This window comes from Taudactylus pleione, unplaced genomic scaffold, assembly GCF_031769625.1.
Source record: "Taudactylus pleione unplaced genomic scaffold, aTauple2 ptg000018l, whole genome shotgun sequence".
NCBI lineage: Eukaryota > Metazoa > Chordata > Amphibia > Anura > Myobatrachidae > Taudactylus > Taudactylus pleione.
The window spans coordinates 20,554,280-20,580,534 of record NW_028284420.1 but is presented as its reverse complement, the minus strand read 5'-3'; the positions used below and the strand labels follow the sequence as shown (position 1 = coordinate 20,580,534).

General features: G+C 42.4%; 1 protein-coding gene across 1 annotated transcript in view; it reads left to right on the top strand.

Annotated features, from left to right (window-relative positions):
* KCNQ2 (potassium voltage-gated channel subfamily Q member 2) overlaps positions 1-26,255 on the top strand; it is a 136,039-nt gene that overhangs the window by 84,451 nt on the left and 25,333 nt on the right. Inside the window, 3 exon segments of the mRNA XM_088442846.1 lie at positions 3,204-3,227; positions 6,044-6,112; positions 10,930-10,959. Of these exon segments, the coding sequence (XP_088298972.1) occupies positions 3,204-3,227; positions 6,044-6,112; positions 10,930-10,959 (123 nt within the window).

Below are 26,255 nucleotides of genomic sequence, written 5' to 3'. Positions count from 1 at the left end.
CCCATGGGTGTTTTCTGCATTGCGGGGACAAGCGGCAGGTGCAATTTTGCAGATTTTTAATAATAACTTTAGGAACTTAAAAAAATGCTTACCCCAAATTTGATAGGAATAGTTATTTCCCCCCCCCAAAAAAAAAATCTAAGTGCTATTCTTTACCACTTCTTCATAGCCGCAAAATTGCACCTTGCGCGGCTATTACAAACCCCGACTTCCTTCATCAGGCAAAAATGGGGGTACCCATAGTGATCCCCCATGTCTGGACATCTTTAGGGGGGTCCCAGGCATATTTCCCGAAAATTCCCGATTTTTTTCGTAAATGGGGTGAAGGGTCATTTTAAAAAATCAGGGATAATTTTTAAATTACCTATAGCAGGTGAAAAAGAGTGCAGATTTGGGGTTTAGGGGTGCAGGCTTAAAAAAATAGCCTGCACCCTTGGGAATGCCCCCTTAAAATATGTGCAAAAAACAAAATAATAGGGAAACAAAATGCCAAACTAACTAAATTAATTCTGGTGGGGTCCCCAAGTATGTGGCAGGTGTTTTTTTTTCATTGCACAGAGTAGCGGCAGCTGTATATTTTGAAGAATTGAAATTATCTTTAGGGACTTAAAAATATGCTTACCCCCATTTTCATGTACCCCAAATTTGATGGGACCACTTTTAAAAACGAAAAAAAAAATCTTAAGTGCTCTTCTGCATCACTTCTTCAATGTCGGGAAAAATAACCACCTGCCACATCTATTTAAAGAGCCGACTTTCTTCTGCAGGCAAAAACGGGGGTACCCATAGTGATCCCCAAGGTTTGGACATCTTTACCGGGGTCCTACAATTATTTCCCCAAAATTCACGTATTTTTTCGCCAATCCAAGTTTCGCCTGTTCCCGATTTCGCCTACTTTGAAATTGAATACGGGGAATAGCGGGCACGCACGATACTTTTCCACCTAAAAAACAGGCAAAGGAGGTGAAAAGTCCAGCAGGCGAAAAGTCTGGACTTTTCGCCTCAAATTGAATACAGGCCATAGTTGACAAATCCGATGTGACCTGCAGCTGCCATCATCCTCAGCACGCAACTTGCATCAGGGCTTTAGTGCCAGCAAGTCCAGTCCCTCCAAACAGGCGAATATGCGATTTTTCGTAGGCACCTTGGCTGCAGTTCACATAAACATGGCCAAAACATGCTCTTAATGTAAAAAAAAAAGAAGCGCATGTGCACTAAAGAATAGAGCAAGTTGTGGTTAAAAAAGCGACATCTGGCGTTTACAGCTATCTCTGAATGAGGTCCTAATAAGTAGTTAGCAATGAAGTAGGAAGGCGATTTTCTGAGGAACAGTTTGAAATACCACCAGACGCATGTCAAATCCCGACATTGGAAAACCGGCAGTGAAGATCCCGACAGGTAAGTATTTTAAGTATTTACTAACCTAACACCCCCCCGCTAACCCTAACCCTCCCTTAGGGGTGCCTAACCTCCCCCCCAAATGCCTAACCGTAACCCCCCCTTCCCAGCAGCCTAAACCTAAGTCTCCCTGGGGGGTGCCTAACCCTAACCTTTCCCCGGGGGTGCCTAACCCAAACCCCCCCTTCCCCTAGCCTAACCGTAAGCCTCCCAGGGGGGTGCCTGACCCTAAGTCCCCCCGGGAGCCCCTAACCTAACCCCCCCCCACGTGGCTGTCCGCACCCGCCGTCCAGCTTACCTTTGATCGGTATGTCGGGCTCCCGGCATAGGTAAAATGACAGGCGGCGGAATTCCAACGCCTGTCATTAGACCCCTGCCGGGATTGGACAGTCGGGAAGACGGCAGTCGGCATTTCGACCGTCGGCTTCCTGACTGCATCCCATTTGCTGACAAACATCTGAGGTTATATGGGTTATTACCGAGTTCTGTTTCCTTCCTCTAGTGGGGCTGATTCTAAGTTTTTTTTATACACATCTTTGCAAATGTCCGTCCTATTCTGAATTGGATGGAACATGATTGGATTTGTCTTTCTGTGAAATTGGGAGTTTCGGGGCGGGAACTGGGTGGCAACAATGTAATCATATTGAACCACCCTGTCTTGTGGGTGAGTATCTAAAGCTCTGTGGGATTCTGAGACGTGCGTACTGGGTAGGGAAGCCTGTTCTGACGGATCTCTTGCACAGTCGCTGCGTTTAACGTAAAATCAATGGACGTCACAGCTTACCACTTGCACATGTACGGACCTCCGCATTAGCCCTAAGGAATCTGGCATTAGCCAGGTAGTAAATCTGGCTAATGTGGCTGCCTGCAACTACAGCCACTATGCAAACGACTCAGAATCGGCCCCTTTGTGGGTTTTTCTCCCTCCCTAAGATGTTTACCAAATATCCTGTTTAATATTAAAACACACTACCCCCAAGTATCAGAATGACAGTGATCTCTTTTCTTTGTGGCAGGGCTGCCATGTATTACCTGCACCCATTAATGCCTCTCTACGGGGGAGATGTAACAAACCATAAAGAGGAAAAGTGGAGAAGTTGCCCATAACAACCAATCAGTTGTTATATAATACATTCTATAATATGATATATAACCTGAATGGTTGCTATGACAACCATCTCCAGTTGTCCTATTTAGAAGGTTTCGTACATCTCCCCCTTACTGTCCATAAAAGCAGCAGAGTGCTAAAATTGTTTGCTGGAATAGGTCACATAATGTAGTTATCCAGGTGTTAAGAACATTGATTGATCAGTGGTCTTGACATATTGCAAGCCTATTACTAACAGGGATAGGTCAATTGGCTATTAGAGAGGTGCTTGGGTGGATGGCATCTATCACCCGACAGGACAAATATGCAAAGTAGTGTTCACTGTAATCTGTATAATGTTTGCTTTATTGATCATTAATGCAAGCGCTTGATAGTGTGCAGTACATTCTCACATCTTGTAGATGGACCATAATAATAATTCTATGTGAGAACAGACTCCTGCTAAATGTAGTTACATATACTATAAGTACAGCGCCACCTTCATGTTGGATACTGAAATACTGACATTTGTTGCAGTAGCTTCTGTTTGAGATTGATTAAGCGGTGTCGCTTATCACAGTTATTAGACTGTCAACATCATAAATGTGTCTGACATGTCTAATTCCCGCAGATTTAGTGTACCCTCAAAATTCCTGATGATCTCTTGTTTTTGTTTTCTCCCCTTCTTCCCTCCCCTGTTTTGCTATTGGGCGAGCAGCTCTCAAACGTACGGTGCATCCAGGTATGGCACAAATATATGTGGAACATTCTGTCTTCCACCCCCCACCTGGCATGGTGCTGTTGTTATGCCATCGCAGCTGTGGTTTGTGTACACACAGAGACACTGAGATCACTGTGAATATTTTGTGGTGACGCTGTTTTCCATATGAATGTTATATGTTAGTGGGGATTCACACACCACAGTCTCGCGCACATTCACACTGACAATAAGGGACTGTGGGCCTGATTCAGAGCCGCTCGTAAGCAGCCGCTCCGAGCGATGTTCACACATCTGTGCATGCGTATGGGTCGTAATGCGCATGCGCCAACCAGTCATTGCGGTCGGAAATCAAGCGCTCGCAAAATAGCGAGTGCCTGCTAATTTGAGTGACAGGATGAGGCGTTTGTGGGTGGTAAAAGGGGAAGGTGCTTGAAAACTGGGAGTGGAGATCTGAACGCAGGCGTGCCAAACGGTCAAAACGGGCGTTTTAAGGGTGTGCATAATTAACAAAGCAGTGTCATCGACCACGTCACTTGGTTGTTTCTTAGCCTGAACTGTTCGCATGATTGCGGTAGGAAAATCCTACCACAAGCACTGCGAGCAGTTCAGACGCCTTTCGATGTACTCGATTAATCAAATAAATAGCGGAGATGACGTAGGATGCGAGCGGCCAGGGGGCGTCTTTACAAAATAGCGAGCGCATGTTTCGTTCGCTCGCTCAGACATAGAGACGTCAACAGACCGCAAAGAGCGAGCGCTCAATTTAAATAGCCGACCCCTTTTTCTGAACGAGCGAGCGCAAATAGTGTGTGGCTCTGAATCAGGCCCTGTGTCTAAATATAAGAAAATGGCTGACCTATTAAAGTGAAATTGTCTCATATTCACAATGGGTGCATGCTGTTTTGGTTTCTGAAATAAAATGTATGAGAATGCAGCATATCAATTTACTAGAAACTAGAGACCTCTATGATGCAGGGGGAGATGTATCCAGCCCTGGAGATAGAGACAGTGGAGAGAGCTAAAACACCAACAAATCAGCTACTACTGTAACTCAAGTTAGGAGCTGATTGGTTGCTACTTTATCTCTCTATAAGGCTAGATACATCTCCCCCAAAGTCCTAGTCAACTGATAGGCTGCATACTTATGCATACCTCCCAACATGACCCTCTCCAGGAGGGACACAATGCTCTGGTCCTGGACTTCCCTGGTAATTTATGATTGGTGGCGGCTCCAAGGGTGGGGCTTCAGTACAGTCCAAAATTCAAATAGGGGAGTCACACCAACTGCCAGTGATTCCCAGCCAGTGATGTTTGGCAGCGTTTGAAATGACAGTTGGTGTGACTCCCCTATTTGAATTTAGAACTGCGCTGCAGCCCCACCTCTTACCAGGGAAGTCCAGGACCAGAGCATTGTGTCCCTCCTGGAGAGGGTCATGTTGGGAGGTATGCTTATGAATATTGGTTTGGTCCACAAATTGGCTGCTTCAGTGATGTCACTATGGGCCTCATTTATCAACAAGTTTTATCATTCACAACAAGTGATTAAGGGGTCTATTACTAAGCAGTGTTAGGAGACAGAGTGAAAAGTGATAAGATGCCAGCCAATCAGCTCCCAACTGTAATTTTTCAAACACAACCTGTGAGATGACAGTTGGGAGCTGATTAGCTGGCACCTTATCACTTTTCACTCTGTCTCCTAACACTGCTTTATAATAGACCCCTAAAACTTTTTGCATATGATAAATGGTGCTCCAGCCAATCAGCTCCCAACTGTCATTTTCTTGACAGTTGGGAGCTGATTGGCTGGAGCACCATTATTGCTACACAAGTTTTATCACTTGTTGATAAATGAGGCCCTAAGATAGTCAGTTTGTACATTGAACTAATAAGTCAATCAGTTATCTAGGAAGTAACTAGTCACAACACATACACAGAAACACTGTATCACACTGTTGAGGGGACGGATAATTCAGTACTGCTTGGACTTGGTGTTTCTCCCATTTCCTATGTTTTGCTTATTGTATTGTACTGTGTATACTTTGGTCATGAAATATTTTGTGGTTGTACAGTACTTTACCTCATTTGTGTTTGTGGCCTGCTGTTTCTGGTTTATTCTTTTGTGAAAGATGTGTTTTTAGGATTAAAAGAACACAATTGTGCCATGTTCTGTATATGGTGCTGAAAGTGTTCCTGTTTACTTCTCTCTTCTCTCTTGGAAACAAGGTGGGGCTGCAGCACAGTCCAAAATTCAAATAGGGGAGCCACACCAACTGGCATTTCAAATGCTGCCAAACCTAGATGATTGGGACTTACTGGCAGTTGGCGTGGCTCCCCTATTTGAATTTTGGACTGCGCTGCAGCCCCACCCCTGGAGCCGCCACTGGTCTCTGGTGTTCAATTCACTTCATTTTTTCCCAAAACCAAATAAGAAAAAATTGCCTTTATGCTCTTTATTATATAAAAAAATGCATTGACTAGTTTTATCCATAAATTGTAGTCCTAGAAAAATACACATTACATACACAATTGGAAAATGCTTAATTGAAGCCATTATAGATCGCAATATCAAATGTAATAAATTTCCTTGTATTTACTCTTATTCGTTACAATTAATTTAAAAGGGGTCATCTTTCCTTTCAGTCTGCCCCTCAGTTAGTTCCCAGCGCAATGGCTAGTGAATTCTGGAGTATGATGCAATTGTAAGACTGACATTGGGCACTCCAGAATGAAAATAGCATACATACATACCAGGATTTAATTAGTGACTGTAAGAAATTCATGTACAAATTTGTAAGCAGTAAAAGTCTGATATGGTTTTCTGTGTATCCTTTTCACAGACTAATCCCACCGCTCAACCAGCTGGACCTTCTGCGGAACCTGAAAAGCAAATCAGGACTAACATTCAGGTCAGATGTGCCAGGGTGGGAGTTTGGGAGTATCTGTGGTAGTCGTCATGCATGTATAGTGCTGAATCATTGTGCGTGTGATAAGTAGTAGTTGTCCTTACATTGGTAGATTATGTTTATTACTTTGCAAATAGAAACCCCACAGAATAAAATATGGCATTGAATAACATTAATTTCAACAACTATGTAATGCTACTAAACTATGTGTACATAACATGCGCCCCCATTGAGGGAATATGGCTTTGCTATTGAGTGCGGGAACGAACGGACCCAGCAGCCAGGTCACTGAGGAAAGGTCTGGGCACCTTCTTTTACCTTTCCTGCAATAAGAGAAGAGCGTGCTCAGGCATAAACTGGGGGCCGTGCAGGCATGGTCAGTTGGCGTTGAAGGGCTAATTACTGCGAATAGGAATAGACTAAACGGTGGCCCAGTCTTAGGATAGAAACATTCAGCTATCCCAAACAAGAAAAACCCAGGGATTGGAAGTCTACAGGTGAGATTTGGAGGTAGCTGGGTGTCTAGACAGGATATCCTGAGAACCTAGTCTGCGGTAGCATGCACATACACGCTTACGTGCTGCTATTGTTACATACTTTCAGTATGTTGGACAGCTGAATAGAAGAAAGATTCTAAAGGAAAATCAGGAAAAATTTTGCATGCTCATAACCCGGCAGATGACAGGTCCAAAATATTAGTGTCTTTTATGATTCTGATGTAGAACATTAAATAAATGTAATCTTTTACTTTATTTTTCTTATACAACGCTTGTGTAGTTTCTTGTCTGGAACCCCCATAGTTTCTCTTATAATTACCATACCAGTCCCTCCCACTGTTAATTCTCCTGTTGGAGGAAGTACAACACACAAGGTTTTCAGGTAGGGTAGCCGCAACGGTCTTATCCATGCTCTGGGCACAACAGGTGGCAAAGCGCTGGAATTCAAAACATTTTTTTTTTCTACTCCAGCAAGAGAATTAAATAATTAATTCTCCATGACATTTTCTTTGTCTGCTTATTTAATGTACTGCCAGCAAAGAACAAAAATAATGGTGCAGGGTTCTGTGCCAATTCCGGACCTCCGCATCTCACTGGTGTAAGGGATCAGATCGGATCCCTCCCAGCATACCCCCTGGCCGCCGCGTCACTGCGCATGCGCAGATGAACTCCTGGGTCATAACCTGGAAGTCCAGGGTGCAGCACTGATCGTAAAGGACAGCTCTTATCGGAAGAGCTGTCCTTTGCGGTACTGATCGCATATGTTAGTACATATGTGACTAGTAAGGATGCGGTGACTGGCGGGATGTACTCCGCACGGTTAGTACATCTCGCTCCAAATGAATGTACAACAAGGAGATGGGGAAGGGGGGACTGAAACCTTTTACCATGCAATTTTCTTTAAATAATTTAGATTACTATGTGTTAAAGTTGTGATGTAAAAAAATAGAAAGAATTCTTAATGTACAGTAAGGGCTTCCAAATACTAAATATTTATATGAGCTGATTCTCCAGCTTCACCTGTTGATGATGTCCTTTGTTTTAGTCAGCCATATAAGATGCCGGTTCTGTATTCTTTTTTATTATCAGCCAAGGTCTTGCACTTTACGGACTCTGTTTTCTGTAAATTATTCTGTAAATTATTTAATTCATGTGACCTTTCTGTGAGAAAGGGCAGAATAAGCTTTTGCAGTGCAAATTCACATTTTTGTTCAGCTTCTTGAGCTGATCAGTATGCAGTTTCCATGGGTACGGGCGAGTGTGGTTACCATACCGACGCCTCCCTCTCTTTCTGTGACTCATGTCTTCCTCGCATCCGATTTATGTGAGGTGAACGCTGAGGAGTGAGAATAGATGCTCTCTAACTCCCCAATTTGCGAACAGAGCACGGAAATATCCCTTCCCCCTTCTGTTAATTACATGTATATAAAAGTAAATCAGTGGTCATATAGGCAATGTACTGCATGTCTGAATGTTGTGGGCAAGGAATTCAGATGTTCAGAGCGGACAATTTGTCTGGTTTTGAGATCCCACTACAGGTTGAGTCTCCCATATCCAAAATGCTTGGGACCAGGGGTATTTTGGATATCTGAATATTCCGTAGTTTGGAATACTTGCATACTATAATGAGATATCTTGGGAATGGGACCCAAATCTAAACACAGAATGCATTTATGTTTAATATACACCTTATACACACACAGCCTGCAGTAATTTTATATAATATTTTCAATAATTTCGTGCCTTACATACATGAAATTTATTTGTTTCATATACATCTTATAAACACTGCCTGAAGGTAAGTTTTTACAATAATTTTAATAATTTTGTGCCTTAAACAAAGTTTGTGTACACTGAACCATCAAAATGCAAATGTATCACTATCTCAGTCATGCTAAAAAAATTCTGTATTTCGGAATATTTGGATATGGGAGACTCAACATGTATTATATTAGAGCATTCTTTGTATGATTAAAAATAAGATATTGAAGATTTGAAGTGGTTTTCTTATTTCCTGAATCATTATTTATTTAAGTTATTTATATAGCGTACACATTATGCAGTGCATTACAGAGAATATTTAATTTATTCACATCCATCCCTGTCCCAATAGAGTTTACCATCTATAGTCCCTACCACATTTGCCCGGATGAAACTGTTGTATAGGGAGAACATACAAATTCCATACAGTTATGGCCTTAGTGGGAATCAAACCCAAAACTGCACCTCATGGCCAGTGGTCAGTGACGTGAATAATCCATAGTGAATTGATCATCTAAATATGGGATCAACTGACGATACCACCACTCTTTAAGCTGGCAAAAGAGAAATAAGAGAATTGTATTTTGATTACAATGAAGATACCTCTCCTTTGTCATGAGTCACTTTATTTAATATTGGATTTAGTTTTTTTTTATTTTTGTTTTATTGATTAATGCTTCAGTCTGTGGCTTTGTATGCTCTTATCTATGAGCTAGATAAGACAAGTCTTTGTATGCTCGCATCTGTTAAGTAGGGTACACACTGAAAGATATATCGCTCGCTCCATTGAACGGGCGATATATCTATAGTGCATTTGCTGGTGTGTACAGCGAATATGCTTTGCAAACAATGGTGCCGGGTTCTGTTTCATCTGCTGGTGAGTACAGGCGACCTGCCGATCACCCATGCACATGCTGCAGGGACCCGGCGGTGAGTGACAGCGCTGTAAAAAAACACCTGTAAAATGGTCACCGTTGCCATTTTCCCAGTATTTTGCGCATACGCAGTATGGAAAACACTGGGAAAATGGCGTGGCAGCCGTGACCTGCGCATGCGCTGTAGACTCTGGGCACAAACAAGTGCCCAGAGTCTACCACTGTGGCGCTGCGGTGAGTGCACTGAGAGAGAGAGAGGAGGGGGCCCGTGTGCAGTCTCCATCCGGGGCCCCTCCTCTCTCACTGAGCGCAGCGCCGCAGTGGTAGACTATCTTGAAACGCCCCTGGATTGCCTTCATACCGTTATTGGTTCAGTCTCCGTTATGTGTGGACAGTAGGTATGTTGCTGGCTATGGGCGGAATTCAATTCTCTCCAGCCCCTATCGCGCCCGACGGAGCTATTCTATTCTTGCTCCTGTCGGGCGCGATCACCTGCCAAGCGCTACACTTCAGCTCGCCGCCCCTGGGGGATGAGAGCTGAAATGTGCGAAAAGTGACATGTTTGGGCGCCCAAACATCACTTTTCGCTTTACGCGGCTAAACCTGACCTCTATGGGCGCGATCAGCGTGAAATTCTGGCACAATTGAATAGCGGCCCACGATCTCCTGTCACTTTAGACGGGAGATGCGGGCCGCGAAATCAATTGAATTCCGCCCTATGTGTTCAAGATAAAGAGTTTTTACAGGCAAAAACTTAGTTTTTCACCCTTTCTGAGGAATTGTTTCAGTAAAGCTGCTACTTCTAATAAAATTAATGAAAAGTCCAGTATATTTAGTTGTTCTATCTATGCCAGTTAAAAACAACTGGCAACATACTTTGGGAGTATAACGCGTGTGACTAGTATTGCATTGATATTTCAATATCAGAAGACATTTGAGGTTAGTGATATCAAGGTTTGTATGACAAGACATGAAAGAGAAAATAATTGTCAGTTTGCAGCCTGTGCAGCTTTTCATACTCTAAACCACCATCTCACTTTATGAAATAGATGTCTGTTTTCAAATGTGTTCTGCTTAGCTAATAGAAGTAGCAATATCATCTTAAATGATGGCCGTCCTGTAAGAAGCAGAGACAGAAAGAGGGCTTCGTGTCCTGAGATCTTAGAAATTTGTTTTTCTGTGTTTTTCTGTTTGATCACACCTCACTTTTATATAAGTTTGATGTTTTTACCACACAACTATATAGACTACCTCATATTATAATGGTTACAATCATTGATATAGCTTTCTATACAGAGCAGGAAGGTAGGCTCTATACTGTTCTGGAAGAGATTCATTTAATGCTGCATCCCTAAACATATTTATATGATAACATTATATATGACATTGCTTTTCCCCAAAACTCATGATAAATGTTATATTACATCGTTTTGATAGTATTTATTTAATATGATTTTTTTTCGTTCTAGAAAGTTAGTTGTAATATTTTAGTGTTATTAGCTGACAGAAAAGTGCATTGTGGGTGGGAGTTTTTTGATCATTGCCACATCATTCTCCCTCTCTGTCACTTGCCTGGCTTGCTTATATTCCTGCCTGTAGCCCAGGGACAAGATAGCTGTCAATTAACAGAGAATGCACCATTTCTTCATTGCATTACGACTAACATGATATTGCTTCTTGTTTTAAGGAAAGAGCAGCAGGCTGAGCCTCCACCCAGGTTGGTATCCTGAAGTATCATATAACCGTACATGTGTATGTCCCATTCATAGTAACCTACACTGAAACCTACCGCAGAGCATCTATAGCTATATAGATGCCATATAATTTCCTTTACAGCTTTTCTAATGTCTGATTCATTCCACAATCTATGTACTCCACCTAATTTCACTAACTACAAAGTACGTCTGTCACTTACATGGGATAGAGGCAGCCATTTTGTAGGTCACCCCATTAGAATGCGTTTTATCATATTACTAGAAATTTGTGACATCACAAAATGGCTGCTTCACTGAGTTTACTAGTGAATAGATAAGTTGCATTATTATCAGTTGTTTCACTCCACAAAATGGCTGTCAGCACTGTGTGTATGAGACAGCTGCAACTTTTTAAAACCCGTCTACAAAGCTGCAACCATATAGCACAACTGTCTTTGCTGGTATCTGCAAACTCATGTAATCCATGCATGACCACCTTTTTCTTACATATAACTGGCTGACAACCCCTTCCCTTGTACAGTTTAATCCACTTAGTCCATTTATTACATGTTCTTAGTCAGTTTGGTAAGAAAACAAGGATTGTCAAATCTGTCTTGATGTAAATGGGAAGGATTAGCAGACATTTAAATGATGAGATGCCTCTTGGTTGTTCTGTGTTTCAAAAGATAAGTTTAGTCATTGACTAAATTCCATTCATACTTGTTTAGAATGGATCCATGACGTAGTAGAATAAGTCTGCCATTCATGGTCTGCCTATTCCAGTCACATATCACAGCCAACATTTTTGCTCCCAATGTATCATGGAAATAATTGTATTGGTTTTTCTAAACTTTTTTCATTTTAACCTTTAATACATATATATTAACCAGTTACACATATTCTGGTGGGGAGATAGCTACCTTCTTTCAACCTTTTTGTAGGTTCAAAGTGAACAAATGGTATGCACTATTTACGTGGTAAATAGTAGAAGTATCTTGTAAATAACCATTTTATATTTCTGAGCTGAAATGTATAGATGTTATATTTCTGTTTGGAGGGATGTACATCTCTACCTAAACACGCAGACAGTGACTGACCACTTGCGGACGTACTTTGCAGAAATGCAAGGTCTGGATTGGTTGGTTTGTTCATGCGCTGGGAATAAGGCCAGTGATGTCACAACAGTCTCCATTTTTTGACCTGTGTCAAGTCCAATCAGGACACCGTTCTAAAGATGCGGGAGGACTTCAGTTGTCTGTAGTGTAGTGGGGAGTAGGGAGTAATGAATTGCAGTGGAATTTTTGGGTAACAATAAAAAAAAATCATCATGGTTCATATCTGAGAATTTACATTTTTGGAGTTTGGTGGTGCTTTAACATGACTTGCAACACACTGTTATTCATGGTTCTTTTATGTTTAAATACCTGCCTTGCAGCTCTTAAGAGCACGTAAAGTAATTATTGGACATTATTATATTTTATGTAGTGCTAACATATACAGCACTTTACAGGTATTGTTAGTTATTCACATCGTTCCCCTGTCCCAATTGTGCTTACACTCAATTCACCACTTAAATATATCAGTGTGTTTTTGAACGTTATGGGTTCTATTTATTATTCACATATCTCTGCTATACAGAAGTAAGCACCGCAACAATTTATTAATGTTAAACCGCTGGAAGGATGATTCGATAAACTTCTAACTCTACTATTTCCTCTTTGCCAATGCCCTAGAATGCTCATGCGCAGTAAAAATTACAGAATCACGGAGGAAAAATAATTTTGGATCACTGCATAGTGTTAATTGGTTTGAAACTAACAGCATGAAAATGTAATTAAGTAAATTGTAATATGGTTGTCTTAGTATGCAGAGGGCAAGTTATTTGTTGTCTTCTCCATTTTTACTCCTAAAGTGAATAAATCAGTCGTTTGCAGTGTAGATAATCATTTTGGTTGCTAGACCCATACTCAACAAATATAGTTTATTAATTCACAACGTCTCATTGATGTTCCTAGTGAAACGATAACATTGTGGGTTCTATTTACTAAGCAGTGTTAGGAGACAGAGTGAAAAGTGATAAGGTGCCAGCCAATCAGCTCCCAACTGCCATCTCACAGGCTGTGTTTGAAAAATTACAGTTGGGAGGTGATTGGCTGGCACCTTATCACTTTTCACTCTGTCTCCTAACACTGCTTAGTAAATAGACCCCTGTAAGTTGGTGCAGCCCCCACAAATAGCTAACTCCACTTTATGTAGTATCCAATAGGTTTACTGGTAGGAGTTGGAAAAACATCTCAGAATAATTTTGAATTGTAGAACCATCCTGAGTATTTTTCTCTCTCTCTAGGCATGTTAATAGTGAAAAGGTCAAATTAAAAAAGAAAAAAAAAAAAACTTCACTCAATTATAGATCTCATGCACAGTTATACGCAATTGCATCTATATGCCTTTGACATGACTCAGGGCCTGATTCCGAGATGGACACTAATGCGATCGCAGCTGCATTTTCATATGCAACACAGCTGCGAAAATATGCTAATGTTTGCAAAGATCACCTGAGCATAAAGACGCCCACTGCTGCCTTCTTACCTGCGTGTGACGACTCATACCTGCGTAAATATTGGTACCATCGACTCACATCGGCAGCCATGTTGCCTTTGCGGCAGGTCTGACCAGCTGCAGACTCTGGAGTTCTCCTCTCATGCAGAGGGCTCTCATGCTGCATATGCACTCGAAGTGGCTTATTTATGCGTTTAATCGGACAGGCACGCCTGTGTTTTTCTGACCGCTACCCATCACCACCCTCAAATGCTGACAAACTGTCAATCACTGTGCAATGTATTCCGAAGTGTGTCCATAATCTTAGTGCGATCACTGCGCAATGCGGCTGTTATGCATGCACGCTGGCAAACAATTGCTCGATGTGTAATCGCCCTCAGTACACTTACATGTGAACACCTTGTTGCTAACCACTTTCACACATACAGCGGTAAGTGTAGATACAGCTGAGAGAAGTAAGTCTCAAAAACTCCCCAGGGGGGTGCGAGAAGAAATCCTTTAGCCCGACCAAACATTGCAAACTGAATTTCTCCTATAGATGGCTACAAGAAATGTTTGGAGATAGTCATTGGGCATAATTCTGAGTTTCACGCTGCTGTGGCCACTGTAGCGTCTTTTCTCCTAGCCGCATCTGTGACTTTATGCTAATGCTAGTATCAGCCCTCCCCTGGTGTACAAACATGCCTCTGACTGGGCAAGTACTGAGACGCCCACTTTTAGCATCAATAGACGCTGTAATACCACTTGATGGATTTTTTGACACCACCATCTGTCATCGCACCATCAAAACTTGCACCAGCCCTATGGTAGGTGCAGATTTTCCAATGGAGTATGGTCTCCTATGTGAGCGGTTAAGAGTAGGTGTACGCAGCCATTTAGGGACACGCCAGCAAACACGTCCATAAGACTTGCCATTTTCGCACCTGAATAGTACCTGTCCAGTAACGCCCAGCACGCTACCATTGCATTTCTGATACTGTGCTTCTCAATCACAACTGCACGTATGTACACACAGTGTAACTCATGCATCATAGGAGCTAATAGGGATTTTTGTGCACACGCAGTAGCAAACAATCACTCAACTCTGTGAACATCAGCCTTGCGTGCGAGTGAATATCAGGCCCATTGTTTCCAAAATGTGTAAAAACCAATTATTAATGTAGGGTGCCTTTAATTTTGTCCATGTCATATTTTTTTATTTCGCCTTTGACATTGCTACACTACGTACAGATGTGTCCTTATACATTCTTACAGCAGTTGCGCCAAACAGCCCCTCTTGGCGCAGCAGGTCCCGTGGCACTTTGCTATTGCAGGATGTCTTTTTTGCGTGAAAATGTGTCATAGTCACAATGTGATGATACTAGGAGGCTCCAGCAGGCTGTGCTGATTTGATATGCAATGCTTGTATATCTGTGTGCGACTGAGTCTCTCAATCTGTATATGAAGTGCTACGATGCAGCAGCCACGGCTTTTTTCCACGCCAAGTTTTTTTGTGCTTCATTTACAGCCTCAGTTGCACACAGATATACAAGTGTCACACATCAAATTAATCAGCACAGTCTCCTGGTGCGTCCTATTACTTCACATTGTGACTAAGAAGCATTTTCGGGTGAAAAAGACACAAAAAAAGTGCCTGGCGCTAGCACAGTCTCACCTGACCTGGCGGCTCACAGTTGCACTGGACCAGGCCTTTTCAGGCTAGATGCATGAGGACACATCTGTAAGTCGAAAAGGATATTTTTTCTTTGTTCAGAACTTTGGACATCCTATAAAACATTCTGATGATATTGGTACATTTCCATTTAGTTCTGCAGATATTGTAGCCAATAATGACCAGAACCGTGTAACCTCAAGGCAAAGTGCTGCAAGTTTACTAGCAACCTTAAGCACCCCATGTTGAACGAGAGCCCCAATCATGTTCTAACCAGTTTTACTGGTTGGTGGCACCAGACCTAATATGGTCTAAATGTTGATTTACTCAACACATCATCTGTGCTTTATTATATAAACCATCATGCAGTTTGCAAAAAAAAGTCATATGACACATGCGGGTCTATTTACTAACAGACGTTAAGGGGGAAAAGCGCTATTTCTGAGGGTTCTTATCACACTGCAATAGGCTCCTATGGCAACAGTAAGTGCCTCAGATGTTATAAAAATATTTTTTACACTTACCGTGTCCTGCATCTCCAGCGCCGCATCGCGTCCCCCGGCTGCCGGTAACTCATTTCTTCTGTCTTCACTGGTGCACTGCCTACAGGAAGTCCCTGCTGTCTGTTATTACCTACTGTCAATAAAGTTTGGTTTGAATTTTTTAGAAAAAATAGTGCTGCTTTTTTTTGTGCTTACCCCTCAGACGCCGGAGGTCATGCATGCGTATAACTATGCAGCCGAGGTACGGAGGGGGCCAGAAACCGCTGAAGGGTGAATAACGTTCACCCTTACTGTCAGCAGGTTTCTTAGTAAGCATTGCGGTAGCTGGCTTCGCAGTGCTAGCAGGCAAAGCAGGAGCGGCATTAACTCCACGGTATGTGGAGTTTTAGTAAATAGACCCCATACAGTTTATTGGATAATTTGGAATTTAAACATTTCATTATGGCAGAGTCTTACTCAGAGGCATAACTAGGTATTTGAAAGCCCCATAGCAAAAGTTTGTATGGGTCTCTATGTACCACCCATTGGTGAAAAATGTATATAACACATGTAACTTTGACAAGGAAGATGGGCCCCCTCAGCTCTGGGCACCATAGCAGCTGCACCTCTTGCATAAAATATACAACCTGATTCTGAGTCCAACACAAAGTGCCTGCATAATCGGACATCTGCAGCTGCTAGATTTACTACCGTATGCTGATGCGAGTGTCTGTCAGTCTATGCGAATATCCATCTGTCTTCATGCATGTGCATCGTTCCAACCACTGTCTTCCCGGGTACAGCCATAAACTCAATCTATTTTGTATTTTAACACCTGAGGTGGATATCAGTGTTCAACTGATTCCGGCAGGCTCTTCCGTGACCGTGGCACTGCTCTGCTTGCCCAAGCTCAATCACACTGGCAGTATGTAATTAACTCAGCTCCTTGGGAGAGGGAAGTATCATGTGAAGTCTGCAACAGTGCTCTTGTTTCTACCAACCAGTTTTTTTTTTTATTTCGGCAGTGAGAAGGCCACTGTTCACAATCTACAACAAATTTCTGAGCAGTAGCATAATCCAGGTTCTATGGGGGAGTGAGATAAAGTACCAACCAATCCGCTCCTAATTGCCATTTTTCAAACACAGGGGTAGATGTACTAAGCTCTGAAAAGTGATAAACTGGAGAGTGATAAACCACCAGCCAATCAGCTCCCAACTGTCATGTTACAGGCTGTGTTTGAAAATGACAGTTGGTAGCTGATTGGCTGGTGGTTTATCACTCCAGTTTATCACCATAGCCTGTAAATGACAGGAGCTGATTGGTTGGTACTTTATCTCACTCCAAGGCTTGATACATCTAGCCCTGAGTGACTTCACTCATTCTCTATCTGGGAGTCAACAAATGTTTTTCCACTCTCTTCTGGATGGCTGTTTCACTAATTCTGCAACCACTCCAGGACAAAGGCTTTATTATTTTCCTGTGCCTATTTAACAAAAAATTTAAAGCTTGAGAGTGACCTTTTCATGTTCACTAGGTAGATTGAAAATTACCCATTCTCTCAGCTCTTTACTCAATATAAGCCTTTCTATTCACTTGGAACCAGTGACATTAGTTTAGCACTGCTTATGGAGACTGTGGGCCTGATTCAGTATAGATCATAATTGCGATCACAGCTGCGTAATCGCACGCAATGAAGCTGCGAAAATATGCTAATCCTGCCACTGCTCAGCTAGCATAGTGACGCCCACTGCTGCTTTCTCACATCCATATTACCTCGCAGTCCTGTGTGTATATCGGTACCATCGAAGCACATCGGCCCATCACGTACAATTACAGCAGGTCTGACCAGTCACAGAAATTGTAAGTCTTGTCGCATGCAGTGAGTATTCAAGCAGTGGCTAATTTATGCACGCCCATGCAACATTATTCAAACGGACAGACACATCTGCGTTTGCGTTTCTCCAACAACTCCCCCATCCCCACCCCCAAACGCTCACGGCCTGTCACTCACTCTGCAGTTAATTCCTATATGTGTGCGTAATTGCAGTGCGATTGCCGCGCATTTGCGGTGCATACGCATGCACAGTACTGAACAATCGGCCAATCTGCGTACATAGTTGCAATTGTGTACGCTGCTGAATCAGGCCCTGTATTGTTTGTCGTTTCAGTCAGACTCATTTTCTGCTTAAGACATGTCACTAACTTCTTGAGAATTGATGGGCTGTATTTAAACATTGATTCAGCACATAAAATGGCTTCCTTCAATGTGTGCAGGCAGTCTGTGAACTTTAACCTTTTAGGGGCTGAAATCAGCATAGTCATACTGTAACAAGTGACAATATTTGTGCCTAATGCACTTTGGGCCTGATTCAGAGATGTACGCTAATGCGATCGCAGCTGCAAATTTGCACGGACCGCATCTGCGAAAATATGCTAATAGTTCTAATGCATACTCGTTCACTGCTGCCTTCTATTTTGCGAACGATGACGGTTACCTGCGTAAATATTGGTAACATCGATGCACATCGAGCGGCCATCTAGCCCTTGAGGCAGGTCTGACCAGCCGCAGACTTGGCAGCTCTCCTGACAAGCAGAGGGCTTTCATGCTGCATAGGAGTTTGCAAGGGCTAATTTATGCACGCCCATTTAATGGCGTTTAAATGGTCAGACAGGCCTGCATTTTTCTGACCACCCCCCCGTTACCACCCCCAAATGCTAACAACCTGTCAGTCACTTTGCAGTGGGATCCTCTGTGTGTCGTAAACGCTCGATCTGCGTGAAAATCACATTCGCATCCATTTCTGAATCAGGCCTTTTGTTCTTCTGAGTTCAGAGCTGGTGGCAGCTTTTGGGTAGACTTGGAGTGTGGGATTTTTTTTCTCTTGTACCATTCCAGTTCATGTCCTTAAGACTAACTTTTCCCTCTCCCCTGATTTCCAGTAAAGGGAAAAATATCTGCAGCTGCTGCACAGGGGAAAATAGGTACAGTGAGAAACTGTCACAAGGACCTACTCCCAGCTGCATGTCTTTCCCCATTTAACACTTTCTAATCCTCTAAAACCTTTCAGTAGAGTTTCCAGAAATCATGGGACTGTTGTTATGTCTCATGAAATAGTTTGCTACTATATTTCTGCACAAATAGTAACTAAGTTATCTGCCTTCATGATCTGTGTATTTTATTTAAGGACGAATTCAATTAGTTTTTAAAGGGCTAAATACCCACTATGCAGTGCCCAGGCCTACTCACTTACAGGCTGCGGCAGCCACTTAACGTGGATTTCTCTTTACCTCCACCTGAGGCTCGACCAGAAATCTCTGTTAAATAGGGCTGTCTGCACTTATCGCGGCAGCCGTGAATGAACTAACCTATAGCTCCAGGTACTTATCCCAGAATCTACGGGTTAACATGTGTTAACTTCAGATTTACCGCACAAGGAAAAGGGCTTTTAATTGAATAGCCTCGGACATCACCCTCTTGCCCCTCACTGTAAATTAAGGAGGCTAAATGAATCCTGCCTATATGCTTCATACTCCAGAGACTAGCAATGTCCCTATGTGGCTTTTGGCAACTCTGCTTGGCTTGAAAATCCTATGAAACTAACATGGCCACCTAACCTTGAAATGTAACTCCTCTTCTGCAAACGCAAGCCCTGCTCTAGGCTTTTATTATTTGTGTTAATAATGGCATAATTAGTATTCATACTTTATCTAGTTAGTAGTACATCAGTTCTCAGACTTATTTAAAAGCGTAGCCGTATGTTTCTCTGCACATTTATTGACCCATAATTATGTTTTTGACTATTTTACAGTACCCACCTAAAATAGTAGGATTTATTTTTTACGTTCTGTTTTACTTTCTTTTTTCATTTTTCTTTTCAGGATAAAAATAGTCCATACAAATATGTGAAGCCTTAATTTCCCCAAAAATTAATTATAAATGACTCCTCTTTACAATTCCTTTTAATGGTATTCTTACCACTGTATTTTTCACTAGACTTCACTTCCCCTGAAGAACCTTTCATTGTCTTTAACTATAAAGCATCAATGATTAGGAGCTTTATAAATATGGAATATATAATATTAAACTATACACTTGCATTACCCCAGATCTGAATCTCTCTGATGTACAAATAATTCTCTACAAGATAAAGGAGGTGACTTTCATGTACTGTATCTAGTGCAGCACTGGCCAACTGGAGGCCTGCGGGCCGGTGCGGGCCCCAAGGCATTTTGGTGGCCCAAACCTTGCCTGACAACTTCAATAGACTCTCAATTTACATTATTTTTTTGTAGCAGAATTTTGCCCATGAGTGCAGTTATGACATCAATGTGCCCCTCTTCATTTACATACTTGGAGAGCACCGATTTAGGGTGGTTTTCTCACTGTTCTACAACATATTTCACTGCGAAACCTTTTCCAAATCTGTCATATGGGGGAGATAGCCTATACAGTGGAAGAATGGATATTTTGCCTTACCCTTATGATTGTCCATGTTTCTACTTAAATATTCCAAAATGTTGTGATTCTGATGTATTTGACACCACTCCTGTCTCTCTTATGCTAATGCGTAAAAAGTGTGTTTCAGCTTTTTTTTTTTAATCTAATTGAGTTCTGTAAAACCAGAATATTACATCTGTACTGATCCTTTAATAGCTACATTCAGGGCTGGCAACAGAAATCTTGGGGTCCGGTACACTCATGTTTTTGGGGCCCCCTATCCCCTCTTCTAGCCCTTATTTTAGACCGTCAAACACCACCTCTTTCCCGGCCCCTGCGTATGTCACACACACACCCTCTTTCCCGGCCCCTGCGTATGTCACACACACACCCTCTTTCCCGGCCCCTGCGTATGTCACACACACCCTCTTTCCTAGCCCCTGTGTCTGTCACACACACACCCTCTTTCCCAGCCCCTGCGTATGTCACACACACCCTCTTTCCCGGCCCCTGCGTATGTCACACACACCCTCTTTCCCGGCCCCTGCGTATGTCACACACACACCCTCTTTCCCGGCCCCTGCGTATGTCACACACACACCCTCTTTCCCGGCCCCTGCGTATGTCACACACACACCCTCTTTCCCGGCCCCTGCGTATGTCACACACACACCCTCTTTCCCGGCCCCTGCTTATGTCACACACACCCTCTTTACCGGCCCCTGCGTATGTCACACACACCCTCTTTCCCAGCCCCTGTGTATGTCACTCCTCCCCCTCTTCCCTAGCCCCTGTGTCTACCATCCCCTTCATCTGTAACTCCACACCACTCACCCCGTGACTCTCTAGCCCAGTCCGGCCCCGGCCAACACTTACCTGTGCGTTTCTCAGTCTTCCCTGTTGGGCAGCTCTGACCCGGTGGCTGCTCTCTGATTCAGTGGTGCGAATTCATGGCGTCACGCATGCTGCGCCAGCCTGGCCTCCCCTGTCGGTTATTCCCTGTCACTGCCAGGACTCGGCAGGATCTAACCGCAATAGTCGTGCAGGGTGCCATTACACAGCAGGTGGCAGGGGGGACACGTGAACTGGGCTCCTGAAATTCCTGTGGGTTCGGGGTTCCTTGGATTCTCGGAGCCCAATACAAGTGTTCCCTTTGCACCCCCCTGTCGTGGGGCCTGGCTACTCTTGCTCTATTTTTTTTGTTATCAGACATTAAAACAAAAAAAAATATTTTATCATTAGTTGCCTTTTGTGATATATTTATTGAAGTACAGTTTTTAGGTTTGGGTAATCTGCATTTGTTTACCTTTTTGGTGTAAAAATGTTTTTACATGCAATCTCTTACAAGTTTAATAAAATTAAATGAATCCAACATTATTACTTCAAATTTTAGTTAAAAACAAGTATTTTATTTTTATTAAGAGGTATGTGATATACAACAAGGGTGGAATTGGTTGACCCTATTAGGCACTTACCTACTTCAGTCAATCTCCCTAGCATTTAGAAAAACTTGATCTCCTTGCTCCCTGCAGTTCCATTTTTATTTTTCCCATTGTTATGTTTGCAGACTAAGGATTTTGACTTAAATGCCTATTTTGTTTCCTTCATTTTTTCAAAAATGTATGACATATGGAAGGAAAATATAACTTCTAATATATAGACACTATCCATATGTCCTAAATTCTGGAGAAAATAAGAAAACAAAATAGGCATTTATAGCAAAATCCTAAGTCTGGTTATTTGTTATGCCTGCCTGCCTGCCTGCCTGCCTTCCATGTAAGTTTTTGATTGCATGAAAATGTCCATTCTTTCCTCACTTACAGAGCGATCTAATCCACATCAAAGCCATTCACTGGCAGTGATCATCTCTGCTTATTCCTATTGAACTTAGATTGCTGTGACAAACTCCTTGAATCTGAGGCTCTTCAGCTTCAAAGAGCTGTTTAAGTTCATGGGTCCCTAGATATTGCATCACAACTGCTATGTAGATCTAATTATTTTATTGCACAGATCTAACTTATTGCTTTATAAGAAAAGGGTCAAAAATAGGAAATTTATTTCTCCCTCTAAAACTGGTGTTCCTACTTAAGGCTGCACTACAAACTACTAAGGGGTCTATTTACTAAGCAGTGTTAGGAGACAGAGTGAAAAGTGATAAGAAAGTGATAAGGTGCCAGCCAATCAGCTCCCAAATGTCATTTTTCAAGCACAGCCTGTGAGATGAAAGCTGGGAGCTGATTGGCTGGCACCTTATCACTTTTCACTCTGTCTCCTAACACTGCTTAGTAAATAGACCCCCTATGTCTCCTAATGGTGGGTACACACTATACAGATATATCTGCAGATCAAGTGATCTGCAGGTATATCTGCAGATGATGGTTGTTCGTACACACTGAACAACCATCATCTGTGTCTGCCCGCAGGTCCTGGCGACCAGAGGCCGTGTTGGGGGTGTGTCACGGCGCTGCCGCTGCCGACCGCCCCTACACCTGCCGATGGACAGACATGTCTGCAGACATATCTGTCCATCGGCTGTGCAGCACAGCCAATGCGATATGTCGGTGAACGCCGGTGTTCACCGACATATCGTGGCGTTCACCGACATATCGTGGGTACACATTGCCTGACGGGCAGCAGATACATTTGCCGATCAATTGATCGGCCAATGTATCTGTCAGTGTGCACCCTGCTTAACACTGCTTAGTAACTAATAGACCCCTGAATTTTTTGTTACCATTGTGCTCCTTCTCTTGCGCAGCCCTGGTGGCTGTGCTGTGCAGTGCAGCCTTCTCCCCTGTGGCTTCAATGGTCTTTTCACAGCCCTGGATGAAACTTGGAGGACCAGTCACAATTGCACTTGCTCCCTCCACTACTACTTCAAAGTGATGAAAGAAACTGGTGTACTAGTTCTGTATTGCAGGGCCTTGGGAAAAATGGCTTCATTGAGAAATCCCCAGGCTATGGGAAGGAGCATGGTCGTAAAACCTTACAGATGATAGTGCAGCGTTAACATTCTTTCATTAATAAAATGTGTGCTCATTACCCAGCATGCTTATTACACTGTAACAATAGTGTATTTCCAAACAAATACTGTATATTTCCAGTGCTATTTTTCAGCAGGAACTTATTCCTGAACCTCTCATTAACTATGTCATAATGCCCTGGGCCAGAATGTATTTTCCATGAGATAAGTTTAATTTTAAAGTCCCTTTTGAGTGCCTTCTTTTCTAAATAATATATACATAATATAAAATTGTTTTTCTATTGCTCCACCCACCGTTCCTGAACCTATTTAAGACAAATAGCCCTGTATATTTCTATACATTAAAATTTCATGATGAAGCATGTGAATATAGCATAATAATCTATATAAAATTGGAACCTAATAAAAATTGTCATCAGGCCAGTGTGAGTGTCAACATATAGGGGCCTATTCATCATCACTTAAGTTTTACAAAAGTAGGTGAAAATGAAAATTTTCACCTGCAATTGTAAAAATGAAGTGTTCTGGCCATTCATCAAGAAGGTAAAGCAGGAGATATCACGGATATCTCCTGCTTACCTTCCTCTGGCGGAATAGCCCGCTGTCCCCATACATTAGTATTTTCAATACATGAATATCCAGCACTCCATTATAGCATTCAAGTCCTTTGAGAGGTGCCGCAATTTGTTTGTTCTGAATTGTCATACTGAGGTAATGTACTTTCTCTTTTGCACCTGGCTAATTGTTCCTGCAGAAGTACACCATGATGTAATAAAGGGTTGGGTACGGGATCCTGGTGGTCGAGATGCTGGCGGTCAGAATACAGATAGCGGCATCCCGACAGACATAATCCCGACCCAATTAGGTAAGTGTCCTAACTCTAACCCACCTTTCCCGCAGCCTAACCCTCCCCCTATGTCTAACCCTCCCCCTAATACTTACCGTCTGGATGCCGGCAGTCAGGATTCTAATGCCGGTATTCTGAGCACTGGCGTCCCGACTGCTGGGATGGTAACTACATCCGGTTATAAACACTGGCCTTGGTTGTCCTATTTTCTGAGCTAAATGTACAGCTGGAAGGAGCATAGTATAAGGCAGTGGTTCTCAAACTCTGTCCTCAGGACCTCACGCAGGTCACGTTTTCCAGGTCACCCAGCAGGTGCACAGGTGTGCTCACTACTCACTGACACATTTAAAAATATCCAGAGGTGGAGATTATTATTTCATTTGTAATTCTGTGAGGAGACCTGGAAAACATGCACTGTTTGGGCTCCTGAGGACCGAGTTTGAGAACCTGCGGTATAAGGGATTGAGGGGCCTATTCATCGATAAATGGCCCAGTAACCATGCGGAGACACTAGTTTCCGCACATTTTAGTTACTGGGCCATTCATCATCAGAGATCCGATAGGACCCCCTGATATTCAGCAAACTTTTGCTCACGAGAACAAGCGCCATCTGCAGACAGCGCTGGCTATCGTAGCTCTGCTCCTTCCTATGGGAAGGAGTTCCGGGGATGCGAAAACTGATTCGAGCGAATCCCTCCGCCACCTTCTCACGCACTCCCCGGCGGCTGTGCGCATGCGTGACCTCGAATCACGCATGCGTAGCTGAGCCGACAGGGAGGAGGTAAGTAACGCAGCTACATCTGTAGCTGCGTTACTAACCGAGGGGATAGCTCTGTCCCCGCACCGGAGCAATGATGAATTGCTGCGGTGTAAACTATCTCTGCTGCCAGATGGATACTTAAATATCCCTCGCAGTGGGATGATGATGAATAGGTCCCAGAGTGCTATAATGAACTGCTGGATATACATGTATTAAAAATAAAATCTGCTAAACTCCCTTTTTCTTGTTACGAATAACTGCAACTAACCTACACACTATCTCTGCAAGTAACAACTACAAAGGAAACTCGTGCTGTTTATATAACAACAAACTTACTAACAAACACAATATTAATTGCAGCAAGCATGTGAACATTTGCATGCTCCCAATTACAATCTCTGGATATCTGTTAGCATGCTAAATAACTTGGTATATATTCCAGACAAAGGTGGTAATAACAACTATTTGTTACAGGATCCTAAATAACTTAGAGTTGTTATTCAATGTCTGGACTATATATAGAAAAGCACTCAGGTTTTTTTTTTTCACTCTGAACAAACTGCCATATGTCCTAAGAGCTGCTGAATATGGCAGTGCTCTATCATAAGCAGTTATTGTATTCTAGCATGTTTTGGCGTGATTTCCGAAGTGATGTAATTTTTTTGTACATGTACTGTTTTTATGATCTATACCCAATTGGTTTTACTGTAATAAATATTACTAAAAGACTAGTGCCTCTAATTGGATTTGTTCCAGTTTAGGTGAGGGGATAATCCAGTTTCCCCCAGTCTCAATAGAGGCAGCTGCCAGTTAGTATTACTGTCTGTAAACTATTTAAAGTATAAATAAATATTAATCTATCCAGATGGCTAGCGCCTGTATTTATTTTTCTTTTTGTGGTGTATAAAAGATGTAATTATAAACTTGTTATATCTTCATAGATTATCTCCTTGTTTAATCACAATCTTTCCCTTAGACTATTTAGCCCACCCACCTTCAGTTATAACTGTTATAACCTTCTCTTAATAACCAAAGGTCACTGTATCAGGACAGTATACACAGTCAAATATAATCACAATACAGATATGTATAAAGCAAAATATTTTTAAATACACAATGATGTTACAATATATATAGTTAATAACCTAATTGTACACACAGTACACTAAGGGCTGTATTCAATTAGCTGCGCTGGAGCTATTCAATTAGTGGGGATTACCCGCAGTCGGACTGAACCTCACAGCTCATGGAGGTGCAAAGTAAAGTCCGCAGAAAAAACACCAAATCAGGCTCGCACATGGGGAAAAAAAAAACATTGATCCGCAGTTTACGCAGAATTAGTGTGTTTCCACATTTAATTGAATAGCCTTTCTCCGCACCACAGGGATTTTGGCCAGAAATTAGTTGCGGGGTAAACCCGGCGGCTAATTGAATACTCCCCATAATATTAAACTTGCAGATGCTAGTTTCCAGGTCAACCATTGCCTGACTTCAGCATGCTTCAAATTTGTATGCTGTACTGATCACCTTTTCTCCCATCTTCGTGTGTGTGTGTCTCCTATGTAACATTAATCCTCTCCATACTCCGCATTCCTTGC